A 24076-nucleotide genomic window follows, 5' to 3' on the forward strand; every position below is an offset into this window, starting at 1 on the left:
GATTTACATCTTGTGGTTGGTTGACTACACTCTCCCACTGAGCTCTGACATAGACTTTTCCCATGGGTGAGCAATTCCTTCTCCAGACCCAGTTAGCCCCTCTGCTGTTTATAAAGGGGCTCCTTGCACTTTGTCAGTTTCCACAGCCTGAGCTTATATTGGATCTGCCTCTAGAGTCACATTTGGATTCACATCTGTAAAATTTCTGAAGGTTGCATTTGCCAGGAGAACTAACAGAAAGACAGGCATATCATAACACTGAGTTAGAAAACAAGGCTAAAAATCTAACAAATTTTACTAAGCACATTGAGATTAGTATAAAGCTTCTTTAAAAAGGTCAAAATCTGAGAAGATAGGGTTGAGGAAATGTTTTGGTTGCTTTACTCTGATATACTTTGCAGCCCAAGCACCCTTTAGCAACCTCATTCTCAACAGTACTGAGGGATCGCCTCCTAGGAATATGGACTACCTCAAAGTCCAACCAAATTATGTATAATTTTCTACTGGGAATTTTGTTGGTAACATTGAACAGCCTTTGTCAATGAAGCTGCTGCTAAATTATCAGATAGCAGAGCAGTCTCTTGCAAATGCTGCTAGAGGCTTCTTTTTTTTTTTTCTATTTAATTTTGAAGATAGTGGTAACTCTTATTCACTGCTGGCTCTTTTTCACTGTCCTATGACTAACTCTCATAGTGGTCAGAGACTTTTTCTTGCTTCAGTGGTCTGCGGTTTCATTCTGTCAACGTTAAAAAGAAAGATCATCTTGGCAGTATTACAAAAAGCAAGTTTTTAATTTTGCCAAAATAAACTGTGACAAACTCTCACAGTTTATTAAAAGCTTTCTTTTAAGTTGAAGGTGACTTACAAAGTGCATTTTAATCATCTACAAAAAGGGACGTAAGACAAGTTGAAAGGTTTGGGATTTTGTTTTGTTTTGATCTCCAGCAGAATCAAGGGAGTTCAGAACTGACAGGCACAACCATTCCTTCTTCTGCCTCTTCCTTCCCTTCTTTTGCTCTTCGAACTTTCAGATCTCTTTTGCATACCTCAGAAAAACAGGTGCATTAAAAGATGCCTGGCAAATTCTTGTCTATATTTTTGGACAAATGAAACCCGAGAAAAGCTCAAACTATGTTTTCTTCTGGAGCTTTAGTGATTCTTTTGGAGTAAATATGCATTTAGAAAGTGGAATGGCAGAGCTTGACAATCTTGATATCTCAGTGTTAAGCAAACAATCAGGACAAAAAATTCTGACTGTCTTTGTGCCATTTAAAGGAACCACAGGAAATCACAGCAACATTTTTGCCTTTATCAATTTAATGTAGCAGAAATCAGAGTTCTGATGACATTTCTTGAAATCGAGCAACTATAATAAACCGTCTGCAGTATAAGACATTCAGTTCTGATATGCAAAGCAGCAGCAGATTCTGGAAAAGCTTTTGAAACAAGAAAGTACTTCCCAGCATGTAAAAAGTAGCAAATTATTCTGTCAATATTTTAATGGTATACTTCGCTACAAGAAGTCACCTCATGAAACGAGTCTACAGGCAAGACAGAATGCAATAAGTTAAAGGCCATAAGACAGTTACTCACAAATAAAACACCCTGGGAATAAAGGGGGGAAAAAAAAAGAGTCCTTTCAGAGAAGAACAATGTTTGTTGTGAAAAATGAGCTGAAATGTGAAAATGAAATGGTATTAAGACCTGAAATGAAAAATTAGGACAGCAATAATGCATTGAAAGTCACCATACGGAATGTTTGCTCTCTTGCTTTTAGTTCCTGAAAACTGACTCCCCTCTCCTCAAAAAGGATGTTACATCTGCTGTGGTTGTAGTATCAGCGTCCACTGACAATGCCTGGTTCTGGAGACAGCAGTAAGAAGGCATTCCTGAATGCAGAGGCTGTTGTGATGAGCTGATGATGCTCTGATTGGATTGGACCCCACCTCTGAGCACATTCCCACTACTGGATAAAAGCCACAGCATCTCTATGACAGCTCCTTCTCTGCAGATGCCCCCTCCTGATCCTCTCATTTCAGATGTTCCCAGCTCCTAATGGGGTCAGTCTCAGCACCCCCTCTGGATGGCCTGGGCTGGGCAGTGTGCTGAGCTGGTCTCACTGGAGCAACAGAGGCCTGCAGTGCCCATCCTCAGCTCAAGCCTTCCCCAAGGGCAAACTGAGCTGCTGCCATGCTGACCCAACCCTGGCTGGGATTGCTGGGCTGTGTAGCCTCCTCATGGCCCCTCTGGCCCTGCCCTGGGGCAGAGGGCAGCATGCTGCCTTGCAGCTCCAATTTCCTTTTATTTGCAAAAAGAAAGCTCCACAGAGAGTGCATGTAAGGCCCTGCTGCATAATTCAAAGTGAGGGTGTTTTATGTTTTGAAATAAATTTTAGAAGTATCCTATTTCAGACTCTGTATTTCCTTTCCAAGTGCTGCCACGGGTACAGACACCAACCAGAAAGGAATCAATAATTCTTGTGCCTCCTTCACCTCAGTATCTCAGCAGTCACCTGAACACATGGTGCACAGAGCAGCCACTTTTCCCATCTGAGACTACTGGCATCCTCACTCAGACACACTTTTAATAAATACTTCTTTCATTAAGAAAACTGATTTCAGTGGGACCGTTTATGTATTAAGCATGAGTAATTGTATTACAATCTGGCTCTCTGTGGCAAGTTCCAAACCAGCACTTTCTTTTTTTTTTTTTTTTTTTTTTTTTAAGAGAGCAGTGATTCAGCATTAACAGAGTCTAAAATATGAGTGATATTTTCAGAGACTTTTCAGTGCACATGGATACGAATGTTAATGAAGACTTCTTCAAGACAGTGAAAGAAATAATTCCCTAAACATCCTACTTATCTGCAGCACGGACTGTTGAGAACACAGAATAACCAATTACTTAAGAATAAAGAAGTGGGTTTTTTTGTTGTTGTTTTTTTTTCCCAGTTCCAGTAATACTTAGCACCATAAAGACCTCAGTGATTTTCAGTCAGTTTCAGTCAGAAACTCATTCTTACAAGGATGAGTCATCAGCAATGCTAGGTAATCTGGAATTACCAGGGTCTTATTTTTTGTGACTGAAGATGAGATGGCATCTATTTAACAATGGCATAGTCAAAGAGAGACCAAGAGTTCTGAAATATAAAAAAATTGTCACTTACCCTGTTCAAGCAGTATTTGCTATCTTTCCCATAAAAGTGCTGAAGACATTTCATGTTCTGCTTGTCAACAATCTTGTTGAAGAACTCATTGATTGTTCGCACAGAGACAGCGCAGACAGCGGATCTGTTTGTTGGTTCTGAGGAATCTGGTTTGCTTTGCGCAAAAACGCCATAGAGAATATCATCGTTCAGTCCGAGGCCCATTTCATGGGCTAGAGCTGCACCGGGTTTGCTTACATACGCAGCTTGTAAAATGTTGAACACCTCCTTTCTAATGGACCTCTTCCTCCGCTTTTCTGTAAAAATACACTCAAGAGGCATTTCCATGTAAGAGCGCATCTCTGAATCTAAAGTGCAGAAGCGGATAATTCTGGTGTGAAAAGTCTGGGAGTCAAGAGATTCTCTCTGGACAGTCAGAAAATAGACAAAGTGGTCATGCTCAAAGGCGTGGACATACTTAATGGGATACGAGTCACGGAACTGAGGGAGAATATCTATATAAGACTGATCTGTAAGAAATTCAAACCCATCCTGTGTTTCTTTCAACCTTCTAACTGATATTGAATGCAGTACATGGGGAGGCTGAAATGCAGATGTCACAGTGTTTCCAACAAAGAAGTTGACAAACCTGTCCTTTTCAGTCACCAAAACTTTGGTTCCTAAAGTGCTTACAACACAGTCAGGACAATTATCTGCCTCTCCGTCTGCCTGTGGTGAATACATGCAGTGCACCTCCCTTTCTATGTCAGCAGGGTTGTCAGGGGGAATGATGTGGCGGTGACAGACACCTCCAGACACGCTACCACAGCTGATGAGCTGATCATCATAATAGGTTTCTAAGAGCAGTGCCATGTTGACATTATCCTTCCATACGCTGTTAGATAGATTAGCTTTATCTTTGCAGTCTTCACATGGTGCACAGCCAGGACTCTCCAAAATAGGCCCAGTCTTGTAGACAGAAATGTTTTGGAGAGTCTCATTTAGAACATAAATCTTGTTGACTGCTCCAATATAAACATGATGCTTGTATAAAACTACATTCTGAATTGGCGTCTCTGTGATGAAGTTAGGAAGATCATATTTTACATTCAAGTTCATTTCTGATTTTTTAGCTGCTTCTTTGCATTGTCCATGACTTCTTTGCAGCAACGCAAAAAAGAATAGGATAATCCCAGAAAGATCGGCAGTAACAGGCTTCATCGTCAGGTTTAATCTGTCAAAATACATTTAAAAAGAAGAGTAGTTATGTTTCATAGAGTAAAACACGAATTTAGCAGCCAACAGAAATCTGTTTCCAGACCGTGAATATTACCTGAACTGTTTCAGTTTAAGTGTCATACTCTTGCTTAGCATCCTTAATAGCCTTACTCTGAGAACTGCTAATGATTACTGTTCTTTGTAGGTACTAATTTCACTGCTTTTTGTACAGTTCACAGCAAGATTTTACAATGATAGATTTTGCAAGAACTTTTGGTGTATCATACAACAGTAGAAGAAAGATGACTACTCCTCCATTGGCATTAAAACAGCTGGCAGATAGGATTTGGAACAAGATGGTGCATAGGTAGCTGAAAGCAAATGTCCTCAGGACATTCACAATGCACACAAAGCAGATATAGTATTTTAGTGTGTGGATATAAGATACTTGGCAAGTACCCTAAAGGGCTGGAATGTTTCTTAGCACAGCTGTTCGAAAATAAGAAATAGAAGAGATTAAATAATATACATATCTGAGCTGGGATTGGGCTTCTCTTTTATTCTCTTGCATTTTTGATTAACCATGGAAGAGACATTTCTCCATAAGAACAAAGGAAAAACCCCTTTCCTCTCTCCCTCGAGATCTTTCCTTAGGGCCCATTTTGGAAGAAGAATGTTTTTTTCAGCCAACTCTACTTCTTAGAATAGTAATTTTCCCAAGCGTTGACAAGGTTTTGTAATATATTGTTAGAATATTTTATGCATCATGTGGTGCCTGGCATGTGCAAGTTTTATTTTAGGCCTTGTACCACAGCAATAAGTCACTCTGGTGAACCTTTAGAAGATACAGGCATATCACTGTTTCTCAAACAAAGGGGTATCAAGTGACCTGCAGCCATTAACTGATGAAATCAAAAAACCTGGCACTTTCCTTTTTTTATTTTTCCATGCAATTGTTTGATGTGGCTTTGAAAACCAAAGGCAGATGACTAGTGTGATATTTCACCCCCCTGGAAGATCAATGAAATGAGCTGTGGTTATGAGTTTTTGGTGCAGTGTCCACACTGTGCCCCGTCACACCAGACATTTTCTGTTAATGCCATGACACAGTTGTTAAGCCAAATTTAGCTCCTTCGTGGAGAAAACAATTATGCATTCTAACAGCAATATGATCACGTGCTTTGGGAAAATCCTTATAGTTTGGATATAGCTAAGCAGTTGTCACTAACACAGAAATGCTTAAAGGATTCAAAATAGATGACCTTGAAAATTGCAAATTAAGAGTAGAAATCAGGATTGCTATGTTTAATTATATTTCATTCAGACAGAACTCTTTCAGCTATAAATTCAGTGTTTTTTTATGAACGATTTAAACATCGATAATTTTCCTGCATTCCTTGTGACATTTTGCTTCAGCATCTACTGAATTCTTTCACTGGCTTACCTCACTGATTACACAGAATAATAGGTTTTAGAAACAAGGACTTGTTCTTTCTCCCCATTATCTGATAAGAGTCATAATCGAGGACTGGGATAAACCTCAGAAACACAGGCTGTTTGCAAGTACTGGCTGGTAAAGACAATTCACACTTTTGGTATTGAGAAATGAAGGTCTTTCTTTCCAGAAACCTTTATTATTATTATTATTATTATTATTATTATTTTATATTAATCAGTAATAACAATTCTGAAAAATAGCCAAATATTTTCAAAACAATAATAATAAAAAAGAACAGGAATTTGTAATTAGGAAACAGCCACAGTACACATAATGCTGACTTTATATTTTATAGGGCAGGGAACTGTTTTCTCATCCCATGAAACTTCTTGCTGTTACAGACTTTTTCCTGCTCTGTACTGGGATGAAACCAAGAGCTTTCAAAGTTTGTGAAACACCCAAAAGCTTCATGCGATCCAAGAACAACCATGTTCACGTCCCTGCACCATCGGTGCTGAGCTGGGAGGAGTGGGAAAACAGTCCAACTGTCTACCTCCTTTTAGCCAGCACTTCCACCCTGAGAAACTGCACAAAAACTCTGTTATACATTCCTGCATTCAGTTCTGACAAGTCAACATGTTCTGACAAATAATAGATTAAGCTGAAAATTCCAAAAGTGCTCTCTTTCTGACACAACACAGAAGCAAATATATTCTCTACATCATCAATTTTAACCCAAGTTATCTCTGTAACTCTGAAAGAGGAAGAAATACAATAAGTGGGACAAGAGTTCGATGAGGACAGTTTAATGCTGTTACAGGAATAAAGAAAAGGGTTACTTGTCAACCAAGTACCTCCTTCAAGTACCTCCTTCCAAGTACCAGTGTATTTGGTGCCATGCTCTTGTTTTAGCATGTTCCTAAATAATTTCCCAACCAGTATGTCCATATAGAATCCCTCAGACTTCACCTGTTCTTCCAGACTCTTAAAAGGGGGTCCCTAGCTGTAAAACAGCAAACTTCAGTGTGCACTTCAGAGGGCTTCAGAGCAATAAATACAGACTGGAATATTCTCTTTCCCTCAAGCCACATCTTGGGGTGTGAGGTCAATATCCTCAACTTATATTCAGTTGTTGAAAGAGCACTGGTTAGAATCTGTGCTCTGGAGACAGAAAAGTTCCTTCTTCAACTCTTCTAGCAATCGAGATACAAAACAAAGCATTCAGCAGCAAAAACAAGGGTGGGATTCAGCATAATGCAGCAGATAACGGGAATAATAGGTGCTGCATTTCATCATAAAGAGAAGGAAAATGTGAGTGATGAATAACTTTGCTCTCATTTTGTCCTTCTCTGTATGTTTTCAAGGTGTTTCAGTCAACCTCCTAGACAGAAATATGCAGAATCCCACCTATGGGAATCCCAAACTCTGTTATATCCTGCACTGCATTGAAAGAAGGGTGGTTAGCAGGGTGAGAGACGTGATTGTGCCCCCCTGCTCTGCCCTCATGTGACCCTACTTGGAGTACTGTGTCCAGACCTGTGACATTCAGTGCCTTCTTTTTATCTTAATTTGACCCAGAGTCCTTCTCTGTTCCAGAATCACTGCTCCTAGCATAGAGTCTCTTTTTGCAAACTCCAAATCAGGTAATTGCAAACATACTTCACTTGAATACATCCTAGAGAAGCAGGAAAACTCTGGAGAATTAAGAATTTAGTACCACCTATTTTAAACATCCAACAGTCCCAGATCTCCTAAGCACAGACTCAAATGCAATGAACTTCAGCACTTAGCATTTTGCTCAATCTGAACCAAAATACTTGTGGTAAAAGATACACTTTTCTTTCTAAATTTGGGTCAAATAATTATTTGCTGTCTGTGAGCTGGAAAAGGAAAACAAGCAATCTCTTTGTTTCTTTTCTTGATTTGAATGATGGATGCTTTCATGACCTTTCTGTGACTTCCATGTCAGTGACTCTTTCATGTGTCTACTGAAGACTTGTAAGCTTTGGCCTGTGATAACTATCACAAGCAGTAGCTGTGGATGGATTATGCCTTTTGTAAGAGATATTTTCAAAGCCTGTGTCATGATGTGCTCATTTTTCCATCTCTCAGCAGGCACTAGCTTGTATAACTGATGAGAAAACAGATTTTGGTCAACTGTTGCAACCATGGCTAGTAATGATGCATCATATTAGTGTGCCTGGAAACTTCCAGTGTTACGGATGATGATTCTCGTCAGGTTTGGTCTTGAGTATCCCATTAATAGCTTCCCAATGGCAATCTCTTTTCTATGAGCTTCCCTAATTTGAGGTTGGGTGATAATTTAAAAACACTGAACATCATGTCTCTCCATGCTGGTGTTGGCCAGAGCACCAACAAGCCAGACTTGGAATAACTATTAAATAACGTTCAAGCTATCTTCTGCAAAGAAGTCAGAAAACAGAGCTGTATGCATCTTACCAGCCCTCATTTCAACAACACAAATCCCATTAAATCTGATCATAAAGCACTCCATAGAACTGCACAGGTTAAGACAGCACACAGGCACGAATGAAAGGCTTTGGCAGATTTCTTAGTGCACCTCATCTTTTCTTATCATATTACAGAAGTGGAAAGGTCCCTGTCTATCCTACATACAGTGTACAATGGCATGCTCTTACAAGAATATGCTGACTCCTCAGGTTATTTCAGGTTAGATACAGCAAAAACACGTAAATTCTTACTTCACAAACCCTACTGTTACCAAACATAGAATGAAAAGTAGCCTTTTCACATTTTTAAAAATTAAATTTTGGTAGTATATTTCTGTATTTTCCCCCCAACAGAATAGTACATCTTGTTACTGTGGGCTCTGACAGACTTTTGATGGCAGATACATGTAGGATAACCACAATGATTACTGTTCCTAAGAGTTCAGCTTGCTTTGCAGTTCTAGACTGAAAACTGTGTCAGTTCAGGACCTGATTCCCCACAGATCACATGCCCTGCCATGGAGACAGCAGCATCACTTGAAAGGACAGGACAAATAAGAGGAGGAGATGATAACAGCTTCATCCATCCAATCTTAATCTGTTATAGCAAATCTGTCACAACATCAGCACCAGCTTTAACAAAGCAAGTTTACAGTGGGCATGTCTTCAACAGACTTTTCAATTAACCAATTGCAACTGTAGAAAGGATTGAAGCTGATTTTCTCTTTCCTACATCCACAGACTGAAAACATTCCTAATTTAGAATTGTTAATCTGAATTAGCTACCATGAGTACAACTGAGAGAATAAGGAAATTTGTGCAACTCAGCATCAAGCATACAACAGATCCCTGAGTTTAACCCAGATTAACTATTTGAGTTCAAATCCATATTTTCTTGTCCTACTTTCACCCCATTTTCCTTATTTAAGTTGTTCATTCTGAGATGAGAACGTAACTTTTCTGCAGGCTAATATATGCTCTAATGTAATTCAGCTCCCCACTGCAAAGAGTAAATAGTATTTAGTATCTGTGATGTATGTTACAAATTAACTCAAATCAAGAGGTTTCTGTGGAATGCTAGGAGGTAGCCATACTGTATGCAAGCATGTAAGATGGATTTGAATGAAGAACTGGTGGGCAGGGCACAGCCTAGGCAATTGCTAGAGGATCTACCATTAAATAAACCCTCCATAACTCCAGCGTGGTGGTGTGTGTCAGAAGAAATTGCTTTCACTGGCACATTCAGCTGATCTGCAAGCTCTTTCTTACAGTATTCAGATATAAAGGAGCAATCTAAAGTCTCACTGCATAAAATATACTCTAATATACACGGTCCATTAGTGTATCCAACATACCATTATATTTCACAGCAGCTTACAACAGAAGTGTTTCTGTTGTCTGACAGTCTTAACTAGCATCAAAACAGAAAAAAATAAACGTATCCTTTGCAAAGGAGAAAATGGTATTCTTACACTCACTTATCATTAATTATCTGTAGATATCCTGCATACACCAAACGCAGAGTGCTTTCTTGGAAACTTGCAGCAGATCTTAACACCAGCATACATCTTGGGTGTGTAGCACAACCAGATTTATTTAATTGCCTTTGATATGATGAGCTATAATGACACTACAGGGTCTTTCATGATGAACCTCAGCAAATGCTCACTGATACATTACAAGCGAGTGGAGAAGATCAAGAGTTACACCTCGATCAGGAAGTCTACTTTAAAAGGTGGAATACAGCAGTTGCTGTAATTCAGTAAGATTTCCCAAGTGAGGAAGTCATTCTAAGGACTGAGGAATCAAATTCATTGTTAACAGGAACTAAAAAAGGAGTTCAAACTATACAAAGAATAATTGAAGAACAGGGCAGAGATAACTAGAATAAGATAGATCTCTCATTGCTTGTTCACACATATTTCAAGATGGATTTGGATCTTTACATTCAGATGGACTGTTTTTCACATCTGGAAGCACACAGATGGAAGGACTTCTTTGAAATAATTGTATTGTTTGACAATAGTGTGAAAATAGAAATTAGAGTCTGCACAGCACAGCATTATTGATCCACTATATTCATCTCGATGCAAGTCAGAAAATGTAGATCTTCATTAACAAAATACCTGGGACGGTACTGTGGCTCTTTACCGCTGTTATCAGCAGTAAGAGAAGTTCAGTTCTAACACAGACCTAAACTCCACATTCGCATCAAACAAATCTGTCTGATAACCCTTGTGTGAACATCTTAGTGCAAACATCTAGTTCAAGCAGAAAAGGAGATCTGTAGGGGAGCAGAATAAGATGTTGTATTTGTTATTTTACATGTCACAAACAATAACCCATATTAGGGTTGTTATCTGTTTCAGTAGAGTGAATATGGAGATATTTGGCTTTCACTCTCAATTTTTCTTTTATTTGGACTATTTGCTAATGCATCTCAGTGTATTTTTACTACATAAGCAGAACTTTAGCCATTTGAGATAAGTACAAATGTCCATGCTGGTATTCTGCACTTCAGGAAATATTTAAGCACATAACACTTAAATGGGAAACTTGAGGTATAACTTGAAAGTATTCAAGGCCAGGCTGGATGTGGCTCTGGGCAGCCTGGTCTGGTGGTTGGCAACCCTGTACAAAGCAGGGGGGTTGAAACTAGAAGATCATTATTGTCCTTTTCAATCCAGGCCATTCTGTGATTCTATGTGCCCCAGCTGACTGAGGCACATGCAACCTCAGTTAAAGACTCAAGTACCTTATTGGTCAGTATAAAAACATAATACCTTAGAGTAGGAGGAAGCAGTTTTTCTGAGCTGACCCTGTTGATCAGCTTTTTAGCAAGATTCTAGGCATTCTGTGGTTGTCTGCAAAGAATAGGGACAGTGTAATTTTCTTAGAATGTAGCTTCTCCTTTCTTAAAAAGCCAAGTTGGAAATCTGTCCATAAGCACACTTTTAGCTCAATTCCCTTGACTATTCTCCCAGCACTTACTTAGATTTCCTGTTTTATGGTTATATCATCTATCTACCTGAATTCATGTTTTGAAACATAGAACAACTTTTGGGAGCCTTTTCCCTCTTGCAGTAAAAACTAACAGCCTTCCATAGTGTGATAATTAAAGGAAAGGCATGGGTCATAAAATGAGAAAGATTAAAAGGCAGATAGCAGTGAGTAACCAAGACAGCACACAGATTTGATCTAAATGTTCTAACAGCAATTATAAATGATCTTGACGCAGCGCGTTTCCTGCAGTTTAATTGTTATCTGGTGCTAATGGTTCTAATGAGTCCCTGAGACAATAACTCCATAGCCAAACATTAATCTTTTTTAAAAAAAGATTAATAAAATTTCTTTGCATCAATAGATAGAGATGACAAAGTATAGGACATGAAATCAGTACTAAAATATTTACTTGTGCATCATGTCATCAAGCTTCCTTTTAATGTCATAGTAAACATTTAAGTATAATAATAATAGCAGCAAAACCCCAACAGGTCCTTGAATTCCTCCAGTGAGGAATGAATGTATGAATACCTACTATAGCAGGCAAAAGAAATCATGCTGGCTCTGGTGTGGGTTTTTTGTTGGTGGTGGCTTTTTGTTTTTGGTGTGCATATGTGTGTGTGTGTGTGTGTGTGTGTGAGAGAGAGAGAGAGAGAGAACTGACAAGGTGGTGTCAGGCAGCAGCTTTTTTGCTCTGCAGCACACATAAAGCATGCTGCTGGGTGCCACGGCTTCACCCTTCTCTGTCAATATGCCTCCAAGGGCCACACGGCAAATTAGTGACAAATACCCAGGGTCAAGGATTTCCAATAGGCTGCTGACACCCTACTTGATACGTATCTCATCAAGCTAAGGTGTTGTGGTCAAAGTTCACGGCGGGTCCCTGTGAGATCAGCACATCTTCAGGAGGAGATGAACACAGAGGTTCAGAGGGCTGAAATGGGTCACTCAGCTCTCCTCTGCTGAGGCCTGGACTATTCGGGTGACAGACATCTGGAAAATGCATGATTTCTGAAGTACTGCACAGAGAGCTTTGGTTTACCCCAAAGCCTGCTCCTTGCATTTGGAGATTTTGAGAAGCTGCAGAGCCAAATTGGCCTGGCACAGCCCATTGTGCTGATACTGTGGTTTACCCACATGTATTGTATTTAGTGTAGGGCTAGAAAGCAGACTTCACACCTTCCAGGTCCAGTCTGGCTCCTCTACTACAGTTAAATCACAATAATCTAACTTATCAGAGATAACTAGCCTTACCAAATACAAACTGCCCCTGTCTAACACTAGCTAAATACTCTTTGCCCCATGTAAAAAAATGTGGTGCTGTCCTTACAGACCAAGCTAAATTGTCTGTGTTTGTAAACAGCTAGTGGAAGCAATGAACTATTCGCTTAGCAGAATACATCCTTTATCTGACAGTCACGTTAATAATTTGGTGGTCTACCTAGCTTCATAGCAGTTCAATGATAATCAAACAGCAATGTCAAGGACAGTGTTCACTTCACATCTGTGTTTGGTTAGGAGGTTGTGACCTTTTCTTTTTAATGCTGACCTCGCTCTCGTCACTGCAAGATTATGTTATTCCAATGCACTTTAACTGATGCCCTACTTTCACTCAGTTTAGAAACTGAGTTAAATGATGGCTCATTGGCTAAAACTGCTGCCTTGCTGTGAACCTGTGATTCATGAACTGCTTCCAAGGACTTCACTGTATTGGTATTCATAAATCCCAAAATGGCCTGAGACCAGCCTATCTGACACGCTGGCTCTCACCAGAGGCAATGGTGTCACAGCTGTAATCAGCAGAGTGCCCGATCTGGAGCAGCCTCAGCTTCCTTTTGGCTGATCTCCCTCAGTGAGGGCTTCTCTGCCCCAGCTTTCATTCTGAGATATTGTGCTGACCTTCAGAAGATGCTGAAAAGCTCAGTGGCCTGAAGTCCTGTTTTCTGGGACAGTTGATTTTTTTTTCATGCTTGATGGGGCTTCTTTGTTGTTGTATTTGTTTTTTGTTTTGGTTTGGTTTTGACTAAATGAATTTTCTTGCTGCTTCTCCCTTTCCTCGTCTGGGGGACAGCTGAAGAGCTTATGTGCAATTGTACTGCTGCCAGGGCTTCTCATTTACACAGGGCCTGCTCACAGGTCTCAGAATCACTCAGGCATCTTGTTTGGACCCCAAAGTGGTTCTTCTGGAAAGCTGGAGCCAGAGCGCAGGAGCTTGCGAGATAAGCAAAGAGTCCGTTTCCAAACTCCAGGGAGTATTTACCTTTCTCACAAGGGAGACACAGAGATAAGAGAACTCATTCCTGCAGAATTTCTCCTAAACTTGAAGGACTTGGTGGCAGGCTGACAACAGCACAGGGCCTGGGGCAGAGCTGGCAGTAGTGCTGCAGGACAAGCCATGACCTTCATTCCCTCACAGATAAGCTGGCCAAAGGTCTAAACCTTGACCAGGCCCTGGCTTTCCCCCACTGCCTTCCCTTTCCTGTTCTTTTGCCATGAGAGGCAGTGCTGATGCCAGGTGCTGGCTGGGAAGCCACTGCTGCTCCTCTCCTCCTGTCCCAAAGATGTAGGCAGTGGGAAGTATGACTGTGAATCTTCTTGGCAGAGGATGAAGTTTAAAAGCAGTCCTTGAACTCCATAGCCCAGCTGGGAAGAAGGGTCACTATTGTGTGGGATTGGGTGCTTAAAGCAGCAGGACCTGTCTGCACCCTGTCCTGTCTCAGGACCTTATGTGAGGTAAGCCAGAAGCTGCTACCTGTCTGGGGCTGAGGGCATCTGTCTGCCCTACGTGTCAGTTCCTCCTCTGGAGCTTAAGCTCAAATGAGATCCAGGGAACATTCAGAACCAAGTGCAGACACCAGCTAACCTAAGCACCTGAGAGCTTTGTGGCTGCACAGCATTAGGTTTTTGGATGCCTTCCTTGGACTTGTGCCCTGAACTCACTCTAAACCCCATTTAAGATTCCAAAGTAACCTCCATGGATCTTCCCCATAATTTTAAGCTTGATTTGCTTATCCAGAAAGAAAATAAAATGACAGTGGTAGAATCAGAAGTGTCAGTTAATACATGTTTTTAATTCTGGACTTTATAATACAGCAATCACTCTTGAGCGTGAGGTTTGTTTAAGAAGTTGTTGCACCAAGTTCAATACTTCAAGCACCCAACAAAGGCCCCTGCCATAACAAGAACTTACTCTTACATCCCTGTTCCTGTTAAAATATTCAAATTACATTACAGTGCTTATTTAGAACTACGTAAATACCGGACTACACATGATTAATAATTACTCACCCAAGCAGTTGAAATCTGAACAGGATACAGCTGCTGGGGGTGAGAGTGGGGCAAATCAAAGCTGTTATGCACCTGGATGTTTGCACAAAAGCCTCATTTCAGGCCTAACATTTGTCTGGCTATGTTACATTCCTTTACTGTGAAGGTGCCACCTTCTCCAAGACTGGACTCCACATAGTCTTTATGCAAACAATATTCTCATCGATTCCTGTAATGGTTTAGCTGAGTAAGGACTAGAAAACATGGTGCTTAAAGGAGCCTGAAAGGCAGAAGATCTGTTGACATGACAGAATCTCAATATTACCTCATTTAAAATGAGCAATAGATGACACAGGATAAGCACTGAGATGCAGAAGGCATAACTTAGCAGGGGTGATAGGTGCAGAAGAGTAAATCTTTAAAAATCTTATATATTGTTAATGAAGAAAATCATTACGCTTTGAAGAAATACTGAATTAACCTACACGGCATTTCCAAGGAACTAGCTAATGGACGCAGGCATTATCTTTTCATATGTCTTTAAAATCCCAATAAACAACGCCCAGTCCAACAGTGGGTTTTTACCCCTATTAATAGCATGCAATGGAGGTCTCAGTAAATAACCTATGTTCAGATTCACCTCCAAAGACCGCAGAAGATACACCAACTCTCCAACAGGGAAATGGGTACTGTCTTATTTTCTACCATCTCATATTGCTCACTGCTGCTTCCTGAAAGGCTTTTTGTACTGTGAAAACAATTCACTGCTTGTTACCTTTTTTTTGTGTGCCCTGAAGGGATTTTAGGCTAATACTCTCAGATAAGCAAGAAACACTCCTACAAAAGTCAGGGGAACCTTACAAGCCACACATGCTTATCTGCAGGCAGAGTTTGGCCCAGATTATGGTTGGTTTATGAGAGAAATGTGGTATTATTTGCATTAAAGAAGTTATTTCAAAGCATGTTGTATGAAAACTTCTCAATGCGAAAACAAATGAAAAAACATGCAATATTTTTCAGGAAGCAGCAAAGACATCTCTGAGCTATCCGAAAGCTGATCTTATCATGGCAGCTTACATCTAGGGAAGAACAAACATGCTTATTTTTGTAAATGTGTTTTCGGAATGAAACAAAACTCCAGGGTAATGGCAAACAGTCCTTCTGACTGATAATGACCCCGCACAGTGTTCTCCTTTTTTTAGCCCTCAGGAAAAACAGGAATCAGTTCTGCAATTAGAACATCACCTGTGAATATTTTGACTTCACGCAGTAGCACGCTTTAAATACCTTTTGCCTGGCTCTCAGCTCTCCCAGCTTCTGTTACTGAGTAAGGTTCCTACGTTGAGCAGATTCAGTGGGATTTCCCCATTGTGAAAATCTGTCTGATGAGCCAAGATGCAGAGTCGGCAGGAGCTGGAGAGTGTCACAGAAGAGGACATCCCCAGGCAAGGAACTATTTAATCCTCTGAGAAGGCAAAAGGGCCCTGTGAAATGTTGCTGCTGTGACACATTTTGTGGTGAATCTATAAGGGCAGTGTTTCCAATATCAGCAAAACCAGCCTTTTAGGAATTTCAGATCCGAACGCATGTGCTTAATAAACTAAATACTAGGAAATGATGAAAACAAAGCAATACATAAAAGCGAAGTCCTAGATCAAGTGTGGGTCCTCTAACCTGTTCTCAGTACTTGCATAGCTTCTGTTTATTTGAATCCTGACACCCTGAGTTTAGGTAAGAACCTAGGGGAACAACCTGATTCGCCATTTGGAAGCCCTACAAACACAAACAAGGATAAAACTCTTATCAGGCAACGCAGTCCTTGAGCACATACAGGAAGGCAACAGCAACACGTGTGCCAAAGCTTCCCTTCATCACAGGGGTAAAACAACAGTTAAGATAAAATTTTATCAGCTACTGTGGGCTAAACTGCAGCCTCGAACAAACAGAATCTTCCACTGATTTGAATGGGTGCTAAGCACATTTTTTAGGGTGTAATTTGAATTGTATTCTCTGATGCAGATGATCACAGTGAACTCTGTGCTGGCTCATTGCTTCACTGGAGTACAATACTGTTTGCATTCCATTCCACCTACTTTAAAGCATTATTAATATTGTGATTTTGCGTTTTGTTTTTTTACTCCAACTATGGGAATTTGTAAGAAAGGTATACTAACAAGAAACACTTTTTTTCCCCACCCCCCAAGAAAAATCCTGGTCTATATTCTAAAGAACAAAAGCAATAAACCTAGGGACTGTAACCAAACATTTTGCAAGACAGTAATATACAATATTTAAAATTAGTATCCACTTTCCAGAAGTAAACAGGAAAACTGAATATAACTCCAGTAATTCATTTAACATTTTCAATGACATTAGGAAAGAGAAATTCATCTACTTTTGACATGAATTCAACTACCAACACCATTCATTGTCTTCAGCAAAACTGCCTCCCTTTTTTTTCCTGTTGCTAACAGAAACTGGCATTTTTTGATGAGAAGACACGTTATCTAGACAAACAAGAAAATGATATAATAAAATCACTGCAGATATAGGGATAGATAGTAACATGTAAGAGGATTTACAATTGCCTGATACAGTTCTGACTATGCAAGAATCTTAAAGATAGAAAACCAAGCCTTAGTTACGCTAGCATGTAGCTGAAAAGAAGAAGCTTGTGAAGTTGCTTCAGTTTTGCAGAGCAAACCATGTTGTCTTCTCATCGTGTACTGCTGGAGAGCCCACAGATTTGGGATTTTTTTTCTCCAAGCCTGAGGTTACTCATAAACCTGCTAACTTTATCTCCATAAGATCATTCAAGAAAGGCGTTAGAGGCAGGGGAAGCAAATCCTAATCTCTTAGTAAATATGGCAACAAAGTAATAAAAAGCAACTAGATCTACAGTAAGGTTGAAATCATGCTAGTTAAAATTCTTTTAACGTGGAAAAAATGTAAACTAAAAGTTCAACATAAAGTTCAAACAAACTTAAAAAAAATTACAAGAAAAAAGGAAATACATCATAAAGTAACGGAGAAGTAAGTTTGGAAATCTAAGTGTAGCTAGCAAGTATTTTCATCTGCTCAATTAGACATGCTCAGAAAAGATTGCACTCCAGATTTTCTGTAAATAGAAACGAACAGTTCTTGCAGGAATTATCAATTTGTACAAATATAAGCTAAATGAATTTTATATGATGAAAGATACCTCAATCTTCTACATAAACTGAAGGAGAGGAAATCTGCTCTGCAAATACCGTGCAAACACACCCAATGCACAGCAAAGCGCAGAACCCACAAAGTCAATAGCATGGCACACACTGACAGCTTTGGGGCCTTGTTCACAGCATCATTCAACCAGCATCATCCCAATGGAGGAACAAAAAGCAAGACGCTGGAGACCTACACTTTTCGTGGGTCTGAAGCCCTGCAGAAGAGGTGGAAGGGATGGAATTCTGACATGGAACGTGTTCTGTCAAGTGCGAGCATGGGCAGCACCGCTAGGCCCAGAACATCCCACACTAGAAGCTACACAGCTCTAGGCCCTAAGGAACACTCAGCATAATCAGCACATCAGTCCAGGTTTCTCCCATACCAGACAGTTGTTTAAAATGAGCATCAGTTGAAGCAAACCAGAAACCGTAAAAGACTATTTAATAAATAATGATAACTTTACTGCTGAAGTTCAGGGTGGTCCGGTCTTGTTTCTGTTAGAGGCAAAATGCCTGGTTTGAGTCTTGTGGAAGCAGCTCTCCTCCCTCAAGGAGGTCTGACTTTGGCATGCAGGGTGCAGAGGCCTGCAGCAATGCTGCAAACCTGGGACAGGAACACCACATAGGGTTTGTTTTCTGGTCAGCTTCATGTCCACACAGCTGGAAGCCTCTCAAGTACTGCATGCAACCCTCCTGCAGACAGGCCTGTGCTTAAACACTAGTAACTGGGTCACTTTTTGCTCCATACAGAGAACCAGAAGCTCTTAAAGGACTCCCTTTGGTCACAAACAAAGCTATGATTCTGACCATTTCATAGAATATATATTTGGCCAATATCATATCCTTATGCTGAAAAAACATCTGCCTGAAGTAAAAAAAAGCTTCCCACATGGGAAGCAAACAATTTACATTGTATAAAAATGTCAATAAAAGTTAATTACTTGTTGCCTAAATCTATCTGTCTTCATAACTGTGCAGCTTCAATTAACTGAGTCTGCTTGTTGAATTGTAATTGAGAGGCCCCAGTGCTTCACCGTAACTCTATTTGGAAAAATAAAAGATCTGTATCCTGTCCAAAAAATAAACTCTGTAGGTGACTTGCCGTGTTGCCATTTTGGATTACAAAAAATACTCTGCCAACACACAGGGGAAGCCCTAATTCCAGCAAACACACACATAAACAGGAAATCTCTCTCCAGTCAGAAGGTATTTTTCCTTCATACAATGGGGTTCAAAGATGTGTCATCATATAGCTTAAAACAATTGCTAAGTAACCTTCCAATTCCAATAGCTCATGGGCATAGTCAGTTCACAGGGTTCGGAGCCTGTCACAACTTGCATGGGAGGTACAAGCACACAGACATCACATGTTGGGCCAGGGCAAGGCTGTTAATCGATACGCATGTAGGGCTGAGAGGTAGGTGGGGGGGAATCAATTTGCAGAAGGCAAACGGTAACAAGCGTAGATTTAATCAAATTGCAGCCACACTCCCTTGCTGTTCTCAATGTTTTTGAAAGAAAGTAGCTCTCTGACAAAGGAGGAATTTCAATAAACGTCACCTATTTAGTTACATTGCTGATTTTTTTATATTTGCCAAGCTAGGTCACTGATCCTTCTCAGAAACCATACCAGTGCCTGTCAAAAAGATTTCAATACCGTTTGGTTGCATAAACGTCAAAATGAAGGAGCTGCACTGAAGGAAAGCAACTTACATAAGGATTGTTAGTTCTCTGTGACTACAGGAAAAGGGATAGGCTGATGCTGATGTGACCCCTCAAACAGAGGTTAAAGCTGCGCTACACACAACAAAATGGATAGCTATCAAATACCATGGCGATGGCCATGGTGTGAACACTTGAGCAAAATGAAAATCTTCTGAAAGCATTAGGCAATTTTCCTTCCTCGCCCATTTGCAACTGAATTGATCACGAGTTCCAACAAGACCCTTCCTTACCATCTTCCACACAAAAGGGCAACACTGTGTTAATTTCCTTGGGACAAGCAGAAGGGTATCACAGAGCTGTGAGATGCACAAAAAAAAAGCATCCTGCTTAAGTATTTTGAGCTTATTAAACTCCAGACAATTACAGAAAATTTCCTACTGTTGACACCTGCTTGAAAAAGAAAAAGCCCTGATGTTACACACATGTATGCAGCCACTGCCTTCACTTTCTTCCACCACTGACATCAGCCTTGCTACAAACCCGCCTGACCTTCCACTCTGCTCCCATCTTCCACTCTGATATTCAGTGCCCTCAATCACAGACAACTCAAAGAAGGTCTGACTGAGGCAGGAGTCACCATCCAGAGATGGAAAGGGATTACAGAGCAATTAAAAAAGTTCCAAAACAGATCAAAAAGCTTCCATTTCCAGGTGTCCATCTACTTGGTAGCGCTGTTGCCTTCAAAGGAGTTCTATCCGAGGCCAACGTAGTCTGATAACTTTGCCTTCCCTTTGTCTTTTTACTGTTTGAAATTGGAGGAAAAAGTACTTTATCTTCTTGTACGACACCATAGCTTTCCTGAAGGCAAATAGCTTGGCAATTTGCTAGATTTTTTTTAATGCTGGAGGAAACAAGTTAGCACACATACCACGTGTTTGAATGCCTTCAGAAATTAGATTGAAACACTGATTTGATTTCCTAAAAGGTACCTTAAACAAGGCAAGGTTAGAGATTTGGAGAGTAATGAGAATTTGTGTGACTTCAAACAGCTCTACATAAAACAGACCTGATATTCTGGGGGGGAAAAGGTCACCTAATTATTCGCTTCCTGAAGGCCCTGTCTATACTGCATTTCCCCTGGGTAAGGAAACTGATTTAAAAATGGCTTCTGGTAACATGCTGGCATCACTCAGCATGTAGGAGATAGAGATTCGTTAAAACCATTGCCAAGAAAAACACATTTTAACAAGAGGGAACAACAGACACCTTTTCCTGGTGTGGCGGTTCCATTGGGGTCAGGCAAACCACACAGGGAAACACCACTTGTGGTGCTCCTGCAGGGCTATGGCCCTGCTCCCAGCAATGGCACACCACAGGGGGCTGCACTGGAGCTGCTGTGGTGTGACCATGGGTGGTGAGTTTTCTGGGCTTAACTATGGACTGCAAGCCTTCATGTAGGAGGCAATCATGGGCTGTTACCACAGCAGACAAGATGTACAGGTTGATGGTTCCGCTGCTGAGAGCACAGCTCAGAGGCAGAGGTGGGGACGTGGGGGTGGGAAGCCTGGGCACAAGAGTTTCACAGGAACCAGCCACCGAGGTATGGTCGCAAACCATAATCTCAGGAAGGTTTGTTTGAAGCATCACACAGCAGCTCTCTTCCTCACACCTCCCTTGCAGCTCCCTTCTGGGTAACACCTTCCTGCCCAGGTTGTTTCAGAGGACATTGGTGCTTTCCCATTCAAGATATGATGAGTGCTTTTGCAGAGCAGGGAGAGCCCAAGCAGGATTTCCCCTCTGCTACACACTGCACAAGCATATATAGAGATGCAGCCCCTCCCCTCTCTTTCTGTCTGCAGGGAACGAAGTCTGAACACACCAGCACCATGGAGCATAAACAGCCATGAGAGGTGTGGACTCTCCCACCAGCCTAGCCCGTGTTTGGCCAGCAGTGGGTGCCCACAGTGGCTGTGCATGCAGCCAGTGGTGTGAGCTGCTTGCAAGCAAGCTCTGGGAGGTGTGAGGCTTCATATTTCCCGTTGGAACTGGAAAGTACAGAACAGTCACTTGTGGATCACAGAAGGCGGGCTGCTCTCTTCACTGTGTTGGGCCAGCAGGAGGAAGCTGCAGGTCAACAGCTAAGGTACTACAGAGCTACATGAAAACCAGCATGGGAAAGGTACTTCTTGCAGGACAACACTGGCTACTCAATTGTGTTTGTGAGCTGCTCCCTGAACCCCAGCTGAGGTTGGGCTCTGGCTGCCCACCTCAAGTCAGTCTCTCCATCCATTGCAGGTAGCACTGCTGCTCCCCAGCCACCCCCAGGAGCCCCCTTTGAGTCCCAGCATGTGCAACCTGGCTTACAGGTGAGGAGCTGCGACACAGCATTCATCCTTTGGGGAAAGGAAAAATGGAAAGGAGAAAGAGCCCTACAGGATAACAGACAATCCCTACTCAACAGTGAGGGTAAAACGCTGATTTACCATGCTGTAAATAGGGAGATGAGTGTTCTACAAAGTATTCCTTTCCCCCAGTGATTCAGTTTGCTTTAGGACACAGGCAGAGAAGGAAGCACGCAGCGCTGAAGGCAGCAGGGCACACAAAGAACAAGCGATACAGTCACTCTGCAAGTTACTTTGTTTTCCACGCGCAGCTCCTGCCATAAGCAGAGCTTTTTGCTGCTCAGCCTGTGATCTGTAAACACCGAGCCGGCTCTTGAAGAGACGTGCGAGACGCTTTCCCTTACCCGGCTACCAGCAGAAACTGCTCGCGTTCCAAAAAATAAAGATAGGAACTCGCTGGTGGACAACGCAAAAAGCGCTTTGGAAATGAAAGCGGATGAAGCACGACACGTGCACAGGTTCTTTGGGGAGAGCAGGAGCCGCAGCCAGAGGAGCCTCCTGCAGGTTACACACGCGCGGTTTGTTCAACACCACCGCTCCTCGGTTAGCAGCCCTCCGGTTTAGGATGCACGCGTGCAACTTGCGGCTCCTGAGGAGTGCATGCGGTACTTTTAAAGCCAGCGACCACCTCATTCAATGCCGGCACGGAAACAGCGGGGGAACGCTATCACACGCCGCGAATTGTTGCCTATTTTCAGCAAATCCCGCTTTTCAAAATAAATAAATAAAGCCGAAGCAATTCCTCCGCGAGAAGGACCGTAAGCGCCACAGAACCGCGAAGTACAACCGCACAACTCGGGGATCCCCAGCAGCTCGCACCCGCGGGTCGGAACGGCGGCGGGGCCGGTGCGTCCCCGGGGCTGGGAAGGGGCACCGGCCGAGCCGCCTCGGCCCCGCTCACCTGCCCCGCCCGGCGCGGAGCTCCGTGCCCCGGGAGCGCAGTGGGCGCCGAGTTCCCGGGCGGGGCTCCCGTCCTCCCCCACCTCACCCCACTCCCATTCCCGTTCCCGTTCCCATTCCCATTCCCTCCAGCTCGCCCCGCTCTTACCGCGGCGGCCGGAGCAGCGCTGCGGAGCGGCACCGCCGCCGGAGGGGCGAGCGCTACGGCAGGCGGGCGGGCAACCGCTCCCCGCTCCGGCTCTCGGCCCGGCCCAGTCCGGCCGGGTGGGGCGGGGCGGGGCGCAGCCCGGCCGGGTGGGGCGGGGCGGGGCGCAGCCCGGCACACCTACGCGCCCCGGGACTGCCCCCTTCCTCCGCTCCTCTCCGAGCCCCCTGTCCGGTCGCGCTCCCCGTGCTGCCGTCCCTACCTGGGCTGCTGTGCGGTGCTGCGGGCGGGGGCCTCCCGGCCGGCACCTGAGCTGCGGGGCGGCTCTTCTCTCCGGCGCGCTGGTGGCGGCTCCCAGCGGTACGGCGGCGGTCCCCTCGGTCTCTCCGCCCCTAGGCGCGGGGCTGACCTGCCGGTGACTCACCGCGGCGCGCAGCGCGGCTGTCGGTGGGGGGGAAAGAGGAAGAGGGCTCCCCAAACGTGTGGATGGCGCTCCCCGTTCCTCTCCCGGCAGGGACAGAGACTGCGTCCGAGGGATGATAAAATCCCACCTAAGAGGAAGGGAGGGAGGGAGGGAAGGCCGAGCCACCTGCGCTCCTGTCCCGGCCCCGCACGGTGGCAAAAGCATTGAGCCCCCACCGACCGCGTCGCGGTGTCAACGCCTGAGCAGCTGTCGAGCTGTAGCTCGGTGTGATTGGCCTCGCTGCACACGGGCAGACAGCACCGAGCTGCCTCCTCACGTCATCCCCCAGGCTCCAAGCCCAGCGCTGGGGCTCTCCCTCCAGGCCCACGAGGTGTCTCCCACGGGTGCTGAGAAACTGAGGCATGGAGCGATGCCAGCAGCCCGGCCCTCACTCAAGAGCCACCTCCTCAGGCTGATGGATTTCAGCAGCTCCTGATTTAAAGCAGATTTTAAGCAAAGTGCTTCACGTTCTGATAGAAGTTATTGGAGACATCTATTTTCCCTCCTTACGTTTCCTTTTTTGGCCCCGTTTCTCCTTCCCTTAATCACACCGTTTGGACCGTTGAATGTTTTGGATGAGTAAAGTGAGAGGAACTGCACAAAGTGGTGCCCAGTTCCATGATTAACCATGGGAAAAATGTCAGCCCTTCCTTCAAAACGTTTTGAAAGGAAAATCAAATAAAGCATTGCATGTGTTTGCTGTAGGCCCGGGCTGCCCGTGTGACGTGTGTGCACAGAGAGCCGTACATCAGC

At 43.0% G+C, this 24076-nt stretch overlaps 1 protein-coding gene across 2 annotated transcripts in view; it reads right to left on the minus strand.

Moving 5' to 3' along the window:
- Positions 1 to 23242, minus strand: part of MET (MET proto-oncogene, receptor tyrosine kinase) — an 87407-nt gene extending 64165 nt beyond the window's left edge. Inside the window, exons 1-2 of one of the 2 annotated variants that reach the window (XM_072337474.1) lie at positions 23123 to 23242; positions 3167 to 4379 (exon numbers count right to left, since the gene is read on the minus strand). In XM_072337474.1, the coding sequence (XP_072193575.1) occupies positions 3167 to 4366 (1200 nt within the window). In that variant the 5' untranslated portion in view covers positions 4367 to 4379; positions 23123 to 23242. Of the gene's footprint in view, positions 1 to 3166; positions 4380 to 22863; positions 22977 to 23122 lie in introns of those variants that run through there. The other variant, XM_072337483.1, reaches the window with a different exon arrangement.
- Between the last annotated feature and the right edge of the window lie 834 nt (positions 23243 to 24076).

The sequence above is a fragment of the Excalfactoria chinensis genome, chromosome 1 (assembly GCF_039878825.1).
Source record: "Excalfactoria chinensis isolate bCotChi1 chromosome 1, bCotChi1.hap2, whole genome shotgun sequence".
Taxonomy (NCBI): Eukaryota; Metazoa; Chordata; class Aves; order Galliformes; family Phasianidae; genus Excalfactoria; species Excalfactoria chinensis.